Source organism: Momordica charantia (assembly GCF_013281855.1).
Source record: "Momordica charantia cultivar OHB3-1 chromosome 5 unlocalized genomic scaffold, Mcharantia_2.0 BLBB01000005.1, whole genome shotgun sequence".
Lineage (NCBI taxonomy): Eukaryota > Viridiplantae > Streptophyta > Magnoliopsida > Cucurbitales > Cucurbitaceae > Momordica > Momordica charantia.
This window is the reverse complement of record NW_028275163.1, coordinates 10,058,395-10,072,542: the sequence shown is the minus strand read 5'-3', so window position 1 is coordinate 10,072,542 and position 14,148 is coordinate 10,058,395. Positions and strand designations below refer to the sequence as shown.

General features: G+C 41.0%; 1 protein-coding gene across 1 annotated transcript; it reads left to right on the top strand.

Annotated features, from left to right (window-relative positions):
* The first annotated feature begins 10,496 nt into the window (after positions 1 to 10,496).
* LOC148211274 (uncharacterized) lies at positions 10,497 to 12,144 on the top strand. The gene is made up of 2 exons (XM_088124355.1): positions 10,497 to 11,177; positions 11,530 to 12,144. Exons 1-2 carry the CDS (start codon positions 10,497 to 10,499, stop codon positions 12,142 to 12,144), a joined length of 1,296 nt encoding a protein of 431 aa, XP_087980481.1.
* Positions 12,145 to 14,148: the final 2,004 nt, after the last annotated feature.

The window sequence follows — 14,148 nt, the reverse complement described above, 5'->3', positions numbered from 1 at the left end:
TTGCAATTTGGGTTGGTAAGATCCGTCGGATTTTGAAAAAAGAAGATTGAGGAAGGAGAAATTATTATTATTTTTTTTTATTTTTTGGTTTGCAAGATCTATTTTTAAATAAAAAAAGTATTTTTTTTTCCGGGTTTAGATTTTAAGGATGGAGATAAGGAAAAAAAAAACCCCGAAAAAAACCCGAATCGAGTACAAATCAACTAATTTCGGGTTAGGTCGATTTTATATGGAAACCGACCCGAACCGACAAAGTTACACCCCTACTGCTTATTGTACTAAAAAAATAAGACTACTTTTAGATTATAAAAAAACATTCCTGGAATGCTTTAGGCTCAATTATTTGGTCTAAGAAAATAAAAAAATTTGTAAGAAGGTAGAACCAACCATTAAAGTGATATTAAACTTTTTTACTAATATTTTAGTGGTGAATTACTTTGGGAAAACTACTTTTAAATAACATGTGACTTCACCATCGAATATACCAAGTTGTTGTTGTCTTGTTTAATAGATTTATTGTGCTAGAGGTTTATCTTTAGCATAGGCCATAAAGCAATCTCTTGAAAAAGACACTTCTTGTAATTAATAAATACGTCAAGACACATCATTTTAATTAAATTCTTTTTTGAAGTAATGTAAACATATATATCAACCGTTATAGGTAGTGTAATCCAGATGCCAGGTGTTGGAAGATTAGATAGTCTGACCTGACGAATCGCATTAAAAGTTGAGGGAGACCGACTTTGGGGTGAGACACAGAGAGAACACGAACCCACATGAAAAGCTAAAACATAGGCCTAAAGAGAAGAAGAAAATGAGTGGATAACAAGCAATAAGATCGAGAAGGACGTTAACTTGGTTTGTCTTCCGAGCTCACGCTATCATACTGGTGCTAGATTTCCTTCGGTGCAAGCTACTTAAAGACAATCAGTGATCCTCCTCTAGTGACGATGAACGATATGTCCTGTCGGAAACTTTACGTCAATGTTAACGAAAGAAATTATAAATTAATGAGGATTGGATATGAATGTGATTGCATGAACGTCATGGGAGTAGCTCCTCCGCGGCATCAATAGTGGAAGATAACATATAGTGATTGATATGATGTTGCTTAAAATTGCTATGAAAATAGACCAAAGCGAGCATAATCAACGGTAATTGGTATATATCTCAAATCAAGAAATTGTGAATTCGATCCCTCATCCCCACATGTTGTATTAAAACAAAAAAGTCATTTCAAAATAGCGAGCAAAAGGAGAAATAAACGTCAAATCACAACTAAAAGCGAGCATAGCTCAGCGGTAATTGACATATATCTTCAATCAAGAGATTGTGAGTTCAATGCTCACCCCACGTGTTGAACTAAAAAAAATAAAAAAAATGCCAAATCACATAAAGCACGGAAACTATGATAACAATTATCCCCCACATGTTTATTTTGAAGGGATAGCACCAAATAATTGACACAACATGTCATTCGATTTCTCAATCTAGAGCAACATGAGAGTTCGAAAAAATATAAGTTAAACTTATACTATCGTAGTTACGATATATAGGATCATAGGTTTATCTAGCGATAAATTGTTTTATGTGTGTTATAATATAATATAACTATACTTATTTATGATCAAGAGATCATGATTTCGAGTCTCCAACCCCTTTTCTTGTACTAATTTCACTCTATTATATTATTGAAACACTTAATTTTCCACTACTAGTCTGACATTATTGTTCACACAAAATTCAAAGAGAAATTTAGTTCGTGGAGTTAACTTGATGTTGTATATATATTTTTTCTTTGTAGTATATACCTTCCTCTAATTCTTTATTTTGGATTTGAACTTGAATCAAAGGCTCCAGTCGTTTAGGGTGCATTTGGTTGTAATTAGAAAACCAGAGATTCAATGAAAATCAGAGTTGTATTATTTATTTTCAGTGTTTTCATATATGTGTTTGGTAGCAGATTGGATAATTAAATCTCAATTAAAAAAATTGTTCAATGTATGTTTAGTAATATATTTGTAAACTAGGAGTAGTTACAAACTAAATACTTAGTTTAATACGAAGTTATATTAATTAATTTATTAACATTTTTTATGAATTTTGTATAATTATTATTTTACAACATTATATAATTTAAAATACATTATATTTTACATGTTTTAATTTTATTAAACATAAAATTAGTTTATACTCAGTGTTCAAAATGTCGATGTCCATGAAAATGTCGAGGTCCCGATTTTACGGACATGTCGATGTCGATGGATATTTCCGGAAAAATAATGGAAATTGTGGAAATTGATGGAAATTTTTTGAATTAAGAAATAAAACTTGAATTGTAGCTTAATTAACCTATAATTGATCACCCTTTTAACCATTAAATGTAAGAATATGACTATTTTACTTATGAAAATGTCGATGTCAATGGAAATATCGAAAAAAGATTTTTTCCTTTAATCAAGATTTATGGAAATTATTTGAATATGTAAAGTAAACTTTAATTGTAAACTTTTGACTACTTCTTTAGTATTTTTCATAATAGGATACATTTGGAAATGAGATAATTATCGACTTGGTTTCCAAACACATTTCTAAATTCTAATTAACTCGTACCTGTTTACTTTTTACCTACCTCTCTTTTCAAATTTGAATTTACACATTTTTCAAACACATTTTCAAATTAGCATCAATCCAACTTTTCAATCAAATTTACACAATTTCCAAACACCTCAACCTCGTGATTGTGTCATTCATCAAAATTATCTACTAATGGAATACATATGTGTTTCATATTCTACTTATTTGAGCAACTACCTTCAAAGCTTTCAGTAGAACGACTTGAGAGAACTATTGTAATTTATATCAAAGTTATCAAGATAATGCACTAGATCCTCCGTTAAGTTACCTATTCTACTTCATGTTTCACTACTATTTGTATATAATAATATTTTATTTTTTAAAAATTCTAAGATTATTTCAATCTTTATATAGGTCAATCTTTATTGTTCAATTGTGTAACTAAGGACTATATTGAATTAGAAATTATCAATAAAGCAAATTCCAAATCTTATTAGTTCTACTTTATACAGTATTAAAATGCGAATGTTTAATTGAACAGACTAAGATTACAATCATCGAGGTTGTGAGAAATTATAGATTGTAATAGCATAGTAGAAAGAGGAGGAAAATAAAATAACCTTAAAAGAAGAAAAGGAGGAAAAAAAAGACATGTCGACGACATGGGGGAAAATAGACTTTTCCCCTCTATGTCCATGTCGAGCATGTTGACATGTCGACATGTCCGGCGACATGTCGACATGTCTCTCGACATTTTGAACCCTGTTTATAATATGAAGTAATATATTTATCAAAGTTTTTATCATTTTTAATGTAATTCTGCATCTTAAAAATTTCAAATTCTGAATATGAAAACACTGAAAACATTAAAAAGTCGTTTTCATATTCACTGAATCCATTTGATTAACTGAATCTGAAAACAAAAAACAGAATTCGAGTTTCCAACCAAACAGGCCAAGTCTTTTAATTCGTTGGGAGTCTCTTCTAAATTACTTGACTTCGAAACCCATGAAACAATGGGTAACTCTTCTATTTATAGAGTTTTTCCATGAACTTAATGGATCTGGGTGGTTTTAGACCAAACTTTTAGACTTAGGCTCAATCCCGAAATACTCTTAGTGGATTTTGACTCATTCAATTTTGATCCTAAATCAATTATTTATAGGATAATTTAGGTGGGTGGCTAAATTTTAAAACTCATTTCAAAAAATGTCATCAGTTTTTAATTTTGCACAAATAGCTAAATAGTTTTTAAAAAAATATGATTTTCCAACTTTATCCTTGACCATGTTTTTTGGGTCTTTTCATATTCAACAACCTAACAAACAATTTTACATGTGTACAACGATTTAGTGAAAAATACGGTGGTACGTGGGACAATTTTGAAATCAAATTTGTTAACTAGTTAATCACAAACTACTCAATAAATGTCTTAAGGTATGTTGATCTCGATGGTCAATACATCTATATATCAAAATGCAACTCAATTATCAAAATTAGAGGGTCGATTGAAGAATTATCAAATTAAGAAGGTAATATTTGTGTACATTAAGTTTTAAGGGTAAGATTCTCTTACCTTCTTTAGTTCCACATTTTCTCTTAAATTTGTAGCATTCTTTTGAGCGCTTATCATTATTAGATTCAGTTTCTTAATCTTCTTTAGACGTTAAGTTATTTCTCTTTAGACTTATCATTCACTCCTTCATCTTTTCACCAAACGTTGTACCATCTTTTAAAACATTTGAAGAATTATCAAAATTAGAGGGTCAATGCATATATCTACCGATTGAAGAATTATGAAGCTCTTTCACTTGCAACAATGAATTTTGGACTAATCACATTTCAATATGACGTTACTTGGGACCAAAATAATATCTACAATGATTTTAAAATTACTCAAATTTAAGTTTGTATAATGATTGTTGTATCATAGTGTTGGGAAATTGTTTGACCTAAATAATTTCCCCTTCCACAGAAAATATCCAACACAACCAACAATATGCAAATATGAAGAAAACAGTAAAGAACAAGAATACGACACAACAAATTATACTGGTTCACCACTAAAGACTACGTCCAGTCTTCCACTCAGCTGTGGGTAATTCACTAATATAGTTTAGGATTGGATACAATAACACTCCCCAAAATATCTCCTAGACGTCTTAACAAAAGCCCCCTAGTTTTTAAGTATTTTCCACAATTAATACTTAGGAACATGAATGAAAAACTTACAAGAATCAAGATTTAATTACCCCGAATACGTTGATCTTGATTGATCCCAATGGCTCTGCCAATGCCCGAGCCTTCCCCTTGAAACTGCCACGAAACTCTCTGAAAAACGGCTCAATGACGGCTGGAATAACCCTAAAACGGAAAAACTGCGCTTTTATAAAGTCGACACAGCGCCATGGCGCTACGGACGGAAACCACCTGCCTTCCCCCATCTGGACAGCGCCGCGGCACTACCTCCTCGGCCCGAGTGGCCTACAACGTTCGTTTCTCCCCTGTTTTCATCCTCCTTCTATCTTGACGCATCCCGACTTGATCCCGACTCTTTCCTAGCTCGTTCCGACGTCGTTTTGACTCCACCAATCCCAACACATTGTGCAGTACATACTGACATTGACCCAGATTTAAATCTGATCAAACGGCCGATACGTAACATTATTTAAATTTGTCCGTTTTTTGTCTTTTAATTTTAATTTAGAAACACTTATTAATTCCCTTCAAATTTAATAACATATAATTTTATAATTAATTTAATAATAATGATGCGAAAGTTTATGATTGGCTAAACATTTATGATTTTAGAATGACAACCCAATTTTATGGATTTTTTTCTTACCTTTGGAATTTCAATTCATTCTCTTTTTAGAATTTAATAATTAATAATAAGAATTGCAGGAGACCATCTATACTGTTGGAAAAACCTCAGATAATTTCCTCCCTGTTTTATTTATGTCTATTTGATAACGTTTTCGTTTATATTTTTGTTTCTTCATTTTTAATAAAGAAAAAAAGGAATTGCATGATTATACATTTATTCAAGAAGGATGAGATTAAATTTATTTTATATTTTAGAATAAATTAGAAACGGGAATAAGAAATAAGAAATTTGTTTTTGTTGTTCAAAAAATTTTATACCATTTCGAGAATGTTTCTAAAAAGTGAGAAAAAAAGAAAAATAAATAATTATCATGTTTAGGTGCAAAAAATTCTATATATATATATATATATATTATTTAATTGATTACACTTGCACTCATATCCATTTTTCATACTTCGAAAAGTAAGTCTTTAAAAGCTTTCCACAAAGAATATAATATTTTATACTTTTAGTTGAAATTATTTGAAATTATCATTTCAAACGTACCCATTTTCCCGTATTCTCAAAATACAAATTGTTTCAAGAAAATATAAATTTTCCAAAACAAAATTTGGTTATTATCTTTCAGTTTTCTCATAAACAGATCCTTTAACAAACATTTTTCAATTTTCAAGTATTTTAATTAATGAAAATTTATGCCTATTTATTTTCACATAGCTTATAAAATAAAAACTTATAAAGAAAATAAAACTTTATAAAATATTTAAATTCTGAAAAGAAACTAATCAGTGTTTGGGGATGAAATATCCTTTCGCCACGTGGAGGACGGGGATTCGCCGTTGACAGAAGAATCAAAGGAACAAGCTTACGGAGCTTCCGAGATGGAGCACCTGCCACTTCCTATTAAGGATTGACTTGATATTTCCAGGAAAGTGTCCGAGTTCGATCTACTCAAACCCGACACATCCGACCTCAATTCCGACCAAGGTAACCGCCTGTCGCAACCCCTGTCGGAACCTAAACCTATAAATAGAGGGCCTCATTTCACCGTCAGGTATCAAATTTCTCCTCGAACCTAATATAAAGTCCGAGCTGCTTACTGACTTGAGCGTCGGAGATTTTGCCCTCTTGTGCAGGTCTTCTCTTAGCATTTCGGGTCGGAGCAAGAATCGAGTTCGAGTTAGATTGACGTTGTGCAAATTCTTGCATAAACATTTGGCGCCGTCTGTGGGGAAGGACATTGCATGTCGTCCCAACAACCAAAGCAATCCGATCTGAGATGGTTCACCCAACAGATTTTGCGAACACTGCTGAGCAAAGGGCTTTGAATGCAAACAATGGTGCTCAGTGTGAAGTTGACACCAAATTAACTGAAGACCAGGCTAGGGCAGGGCAAGAGGTCGAGCCACCTCGGAGGTTCACCGGCAACGCCAACACCGTCCTGCCCCCAGCACACCCGAGGCCCAGTAAAACCAACCATGGTCGAGGTGGGACCTCGAAGAAGGTTTCTTGAAGAGCCGCGCCAACTGCGGACCCTAAAGTCCTCGCTACCCTCCCGCGAGAGTTAGATGATATACACAACCGAGTGCGCACTATGAAGGAGACATATAATGAGATGATAAAGGCAAACCGAACGGGGTCCCATTCCAAGGCCCCAGGCGAGGCAGACGACCTGCCAGAAGATGGAGCTGACCAAGATCCCCCCATCCACCCCGATGACTATGAGCCCGTTGCCGACAATGGAAGGATTGATTATAGTTTAAGGGATCACAGCCTTCGGAAGCACCTCGTCGATAAGAAGAGGAAGGCCTCACGGGGCCCAGGGACTCTCCATCTTGCTCTCAAGGATACTCCAACTCCGACCTCAAGGCCCAGTCAAAGTATACACCATTGACGGGCCGTCATAATGAGGGGGGAGTTCGACCTGATGAAAAATAAGTTCGATGAGCAAGTTGAGGCATTTAAGGCTAAATGCGAAAAAAAAGAAAGCCCATTCGATGATGGCGAGATGGGTGAATCACCATTCACCTCGGACGTCTTGGAGGCCCCAATCCCTCAAAAGTTTAAAATGCTTGCCATGAAGCCCTACGACGGATCTAAGGACCCAAAGGACTATGTGGAGGTCTTTGAAGGCCTTATGGACTTCCAAGCGGCGTCTGACGCCATCAAGTGCCAAGCCTTTTAGATCGCACTCACGGGGAGCGCTCGGCTTTGGTACAGAAGGTTGCCGGCAAGGTCGATCTCGACCTACAATCAGCTGAGGAAAGAGTTCATTAGCCAATTATTTTCTCTACATTATGATAGGAAAACTGCCACTTACCTCGCCACCATCCGACAGAAGGAAGGCGAGACTTTGAGAGAATACGTGACCCGCTTCCAAGAGGAGCAGCTCAAGGTCGCGCATTGCTCTGATGACTCGGCCATGTGCTACTTCCTTACTGGCTTGGCCGACGAGACTCTGACAGTTAAATTGGGTGAAGAAGCACCGTCAACCTTCGCTGAGGTCTTGCAAAAGGCCAAGAAAGTCATAGATGGGCAGGAGCTGCTCAAAACCAAGCTAGGTCGGACGGACAAGAGGTCCAACCAGAGAAAGTCAGACGGCCAAGACAAAGAGAGGTCTGATTCTAAGTCCAAGGACAAAGGGTCGTCTTCCCAGCCCTCCTAGGGCCGATCTGATTACAGGAGGTCCAGCTCATATTCCAATCAAAGGGGCTTTATGAAAGGTACACCCCGACCACCATTTCGATCTCCGAGATCCTGACCAACATCGAGGAAAATGGATTGGAAAAGCTCCTCAAGCGACCTGAGAAGGTTAGAGGAGACCCTTAGGAACGCAGCAAGGACATGTATTGTCGTTTCCACTGCGACCACGACCATGATACCTCAAACTACTGGGAGTTGAAGCGCTAGATTGAAGACTTGATTCAAGATGGCTACTTCAAAAAATATGTCGGTAAGCCGGGCTCGAGCTTGGCAGAAAAGAAGGAAGAAATGAAGCGTTCAAGGACGCCACCTAGAAGGGATGACTGACCTGCGGTCATTAATACCATCTTCGGAGGCCCAAGTGGGGCCACTCCAGAAATAAAAGGAAGAAGCTAGCCAGGAAAGCTCGGCATGAAGTCTACATTATTCAGGAGCAGAAGCCGACCTGCCCTATCTCCTTCTACGACTCCGATCTTGAGAGGGTGCATTTGCCCAACAATGACGCCTTAGTGATCTCACCGCTCATCGACCATGTGCAGGTCAGAAGGGTGTTGGTCGATGGGGGTGCCTCAGCCAACATCTTATCTCTCACCACTTATTTAGCGCTGGGATGGACCAAGGCGCAGTTGAAGAAAAGTCCAAAACCTTTAATTGGATTCGCAGGAGAATTTGCCACTCCGGAGGGATGCATTGATCTTCCCATTACAATCGCTCAAGGTGACACTCAAGTCACCCAAATGGTCGAGTTCGTTGTGATAGACGGAAGGTCGGCCTACAATGCCATCTTCGGATGACCTATAATTCACTCACTTCGTGCCATCCCATCAACTCTGCACCAAGTCATGAAATCTCCACAATCAATGGAGTCGTCATAATCCAAGGAGAGCAGAAAACATCCCGCAAGTGTTACACATCTGCACTAAAGGGATCAGCAGTTTGCGCCCTGGAAGAACTGACAAATCTTCTAAGTCTAGCAGTTCAAGCTTCCGAGGACGAGCTGCCCAAGACCAGCCAGCGAGAAGTGGCTATGCCTACGGAAGAGCTGGAGCTTGTCCCTTTTCTCAGCCCAGAAAAGCAAGTGAGAATATGCACGAAGCTGGGGGCCGCGGACAGAGAGAAGCTCATCTCCTTCCTCAGGGCGAACTCGGGCGTGTTCGCATGGTCTCATGAGGACATGCCAGGCATAGATCCGAAGATTATGGTTCATCGCCTCAACATCGACCCATGATTTCGACCTGTCAAGCAAAAAACAAAAGACCTGTAAATAGAGAGAGGAGTGATGTAATTGTTGAGGAAGTAAACAAACTTTTAAAAGCTGAATATATTAAAGAAATTTTGTATCTCGAGTGGCTCTCTAACGTGGTCCTAGTTAAAAAATCTAACGGAAAGTGGAGAATGTGCGTAGATTTCACTAATCTCAACAAAGCTTGCCCAAAAGATTGTTTCCCACTACCGAGGATCGACCAGCTCGTCGACGCTATGGCCGGGCACGAGCTACTCACCTTCATGAATGCCTACTCCGGATACAACCAGATAAAGATGCATGAGCCAGATCAAGTCCACACCTCTTTCATAATCGATCAAGGCCTATACTGCTATAAGGTCATGCCCTTCGGTCTAAAGAATGAAGGGCGACTTATGAAAGGATGGTGAACAAGATGTTCGCCAACCAGATCAGATGCAATATGGAAGTCTATGTGGACGACATGTTTGTTAAGAGCAAGCAGTCTAGGTCGCACCTGGACGACCTGACTGAAACTTTCAAGGTGTTCCGAAAGTACCCGATGAAGTTGAATCCTGCCAAGTGCATCTTTGGAGCTCATCTGGCAACTTTCTGGGGTTCATGGTGAATAATCGTGGCATAGAGGCTAACCCAGAGAAGATAAGGGCCGTGCTCGAGATGCAAGCCCCAAAGACCCTTAAGTAGCTATAGTGCCTTAATGGGAGAATCGCTGCCTTCAACAGGTTTGTTTCCAGGTCCACGGATAAATGCATCCCTTTCTTCAAAACCCTAAGAAAGAAGGGACCTTTTGAGTGGACAACCGAATGTGAAATAGCCTTTAAAGAACTCAAAAGCTACCTCTGCTCGACACCATTGCTCACGAAGCCTATGCCAGGGGACAAGCTGCATTTATATTTGGCCGTGTCCGACAACGCAATCTGTTCGACCCTAATTAAACAAGACGGAGTGCGACAAAGTTCTATTTACTACACAAGTAAGGCCATGACCGAGGCCGAGACCAGGTACCGCCAAATGGAGAAACTGACCCTAGCCTTGGTCACCTCGACATGAAGACTGAGGCCGTACTTCCAAGCCCACATTGTGATTGTGCTCACGAACTTGCCTTTGAAGCAAGTCTTTCATAAGCCAGAAACCTCTAGCCGATTGATGAAATGGGCTCTGGAGCAGAGCGAGCATGATATCCATTTCGAACCTCGAACAGTTGTGAAGGGACAAGTTGTCGCAGACTTCATAGCTGAGCTAACTCCTCCTCCTGCCCTAACCTCTGAGTCCGACCAGCCGTGGACGATGTACGTGGACGGGTCTTCAAATGAAAAAGGATGTGGCACAGGCGTGCTTCTCCTTGTCCCGAATGGCATGCGTCTTGAGTACGCCCTTTGCTTCAACTTCCGTACCTCAAACAATAAGGCCGAGTACGAAGCTTTGTTGGCTGGACTACGCATGGCAAGAGGACTTGGAGCCAGCCATCTTCAAATTTTCAGTGATTCTCAGCTGATAGTGAATCAGATCAAAGAAGAGTATCAGACAAAAGACTATCGGATGGAGAAATACCTGGGAAAGGTCAGGTCGCACCTCGCCCATTTTCAGGCTTACGACATCAGCCAGATTCCGAGGTCACAAAACTCCAGTGCCGATGCCTTGGCCAAGTTAGCATCTGCCTACGAGACCGACCTGACGAGATCGGTCCCATTGGAAATCTTGGACAACCCATCCATTTTGGAGCCGGATATGATAGAAGTTGACTCCCAGCCTCCGTCATGGATGAATCCCATCACGAGCTTCTTAGAAGGTAGTGTCCCAATAGACCCGAAGGAAGCCAAGAAGATGGTAAGGAAAGTAGCTCGGTACTTGCTCTGAGATGGAACAATGTACCGGCGCGGGTTTTCCTTACCCTTCCTTAAGTGCATTTCCAAGGAAGATGAGAATTGTGTCCTCAGGGAAATACATGAAGGGGTCTGTGGCAGTCACTCGGGGGCAAGATCCTTGTCGGCCAAGGTCATTCGTCGGGGTTATTATTGGCCTACAGTTGTTCAAGATGCAAAAGAGTTCGCGAAAGCGTGTGACAGTTACCAGCGGTTTGCGAGCTTCATCCATCAACCTCCCGAGCTGCTGACTCCGATCTCAGCTTCATGGCCCTTTGCACAGTGGGGAGTTGACCTGATTGGACTTTTCCCATTAGGCAAGGGGTAGACCAAGTGCGCAGTCGGTCGTGGACTACTTCACCAAGTGGGCCGACGTCGAAGCGCTCTCAACTATCACGGAGGCCAGGGTCACGACTTTCATTTGGACAAACATTACCTGCTGCTTCGGCATACCCAATGCCATTGTGACTGACAATGGCAAGCAGTTCGATAATGCGAAATTCAAAGACTTTTGCTGCAAACTCGGAATCAGTCACCTCTGCTCGTCCCCAACTCATCCAAAAGCCAACAGACAAGTAGAGGCAATCAACAAAATCATTAAGCACGGAGTAAAGCTACGGTTGGACGCAATGAAAGGACGGTGGGCCGAAGAGCTACCTGAAGTACTCTGGTCCTACCGAACTAGCCCTTGGGATAATACTGGGGAAACTACATTCGCTATGGCCTTTGGCTCCGAGGCTGTGGTGCCTGTCGAAATCGGGATGCCAACTGAAAGAGTAGACTACTACGAGCATGTTAGGAATGAGGAAGAGCTACTCCTCGACCTCGACCTCCTTGACGAAAAGGGGGAAGCAGCCCAACTACGTTTGGCAGAGTACCAAAATCGCATGGCAAGGCACTACAACTCGAGAGTTCGACCTCGGAGTTTTTAGGTCGGACACTTAGTTCTTCACAAAATACAGAGGCATGTTGAGACGTTGGAACCAAGATGAGAGGGGCCATTCGAAGTCAAGGGCATAGTCCGACCTGGGACGTATATGCTTGCCGATCTCGAAGGAAAGTTACTCTTGCACCCGTGGAACGTAGAACATTTGAAGAGATATTACCCTTGAAATGTCGAAAAGGTCCGAAAATGAATCGAACTTGTAAAATTTTCAAGGAATAATACCAGTATTGGCTCTGAGTTATTTAATTTCATGTCTCCTAAGGGCGTGAGTTCGATGTGAAATTAAATGGGGGCCAGATGTGCATTAAGACTTAGAAAATTCGAACCTTTGGAGCTTACGAGTTCGAGGTGAGATGTGAATTAAGACTTAGAAAATTCGAACCTTTAGAGCTTACGAGTTCGAGGTGAGATCAGAATTAAGACTTAGGAAATTCAAAACTTTAGAATTTACGAGTTTCGAGGTAAGATGTGAATTGAGACTTAGAAAATTTAGAACCTTAAAAGACTTGCAGGTACGAAGTGCGAGGCAGAGTAAAACAGGCGAATTCGGAATGAGGAATGACAGACTCAAGAGATAGTTCAAAATGTGACATTGTATTAATAAATGTAGTTTTGGCCGAGGTGTATAGACCTCACGGCCAAGTACAAGAGATGAAAGATCAAGACAAAAACAACGAAGCTGAACAGAGATGGAGAAGCCTCAGTTGCTTCCGAGGTGCGATCTGAGCTCGCCCTGGACCCAAGGATGTCTATCTCTTGGGAGTCTATCATCCCAGCCTCTTGGGAGGAATTCACACCAACAGTTGGGAGGAGAGCCCTGTCAACTTCTTGAGAAGATAAATCTGCATTATTGCCCTCATTGAGCTCAGCGTCGGACTCGAGCTCCTTCAAGCATTGCTCCACGAAGTCCTGGGGGCCAAGGGTCCCATTGGGATTCGAAGCCCACTTCTCCGCATACCTGAGCTTGATGGGCGCGAGATCGAGCTCGGGGGCCAATTCCTGGATTCCTTTCATCAGGAATCTAAAACTTGCATCGCTGAAGTCCTTGGCAAAACCGTCGAAGTCAGGATGCTTGCGAAACGCTTCCTCTAGAAGAATCCCATTGCTGAGCTTGGACTCTTCGAGCTCGAGCTTGGCCTTCAAGTCTGCCACTTCGGCGTCGCGAACCTTTATCTTGCCTTCCAGGTTGTCTCGGAGGCGCTCGAGGTCGTCATTCTGCTTCATCAGCGCGAACTTCTCCTTCTCAAGGCACTTGGCCACAGCATGCGCGCCCCTCAGATTCTCCAGGTGCCGAGCAGCCTTCGCCTAAGCACTTTTGAGCTCAGCCCTGCCAGCCTCAGAGGAGGATTTCCACGCTTGGGCCTCCGCACGAGCCTCTTTGAGCTCTCCCTCCAAGGTAGCAGCAGCCTCCAAGGTAGCTGAAGAGGCCTCCCGCTCCTTCATAAGGTCGCGCCCCTCCAGCTCGGCCTTCATCATAAGAGTGGTATGACAGATGGCAGCGTGGGTCTGAAAAAGAGAAGTAAAAAAAGAACAAGCAAGGGTTAACCCTAGGAAGGCTATGCAAAGACAAAATAACATTAGATCTTACCTCGACCGAGTAGTCCAACATTCATTGAATGGCTGACCTTGGGGCTATGACAAACTTGGACGCCCTCCTCAGCAGCGGTCGAGGCAGGCGCTCGATATCCGCATCACATTCTCCCTCACCTCGGCGCTCGAAGGTTCCACCTTGAACCTCATGTCAATATCCGAGGTGCCGCCCATTCTGGCTTTGGGGTCATCCATCAGGTTTCCGAAGGGACTTACCAGCTGCTCAGCGCGCACCTCCCTCACCTCGTCATCGGAGTGGTGAGCCTTGTATTTCTTCTTTCTGGACTTCTTGGGGGAAGCTTTCCTCTTAATCTCTTTAAGGAGAGAGACCTCAAGGATTTCTTGATCCTGAGGGGCTCCAGACGCAGTTGCCTTCTGCATTGAAGCTGCCTTGTGTCCT

What these genes read in the sequence shown, in the direction of transcription:
- LOC148211274 (XM_088124355.1), top strand. Translation starts at nt 10,497, where the DNA reads ATGAAATGGGCTCTGGAGCAGAGCGAGCATGATATCCATTTCGAACCT. An exon ending in CGAAGGAAGCCAAGAAGATG is followed by an intron (nt 11,178 to 11,529) that starts GTAAGGAAAGTA and finishes TTTTCCCATTAG; the next exon opens with GCAAGGGGTAGACCAAGTGC.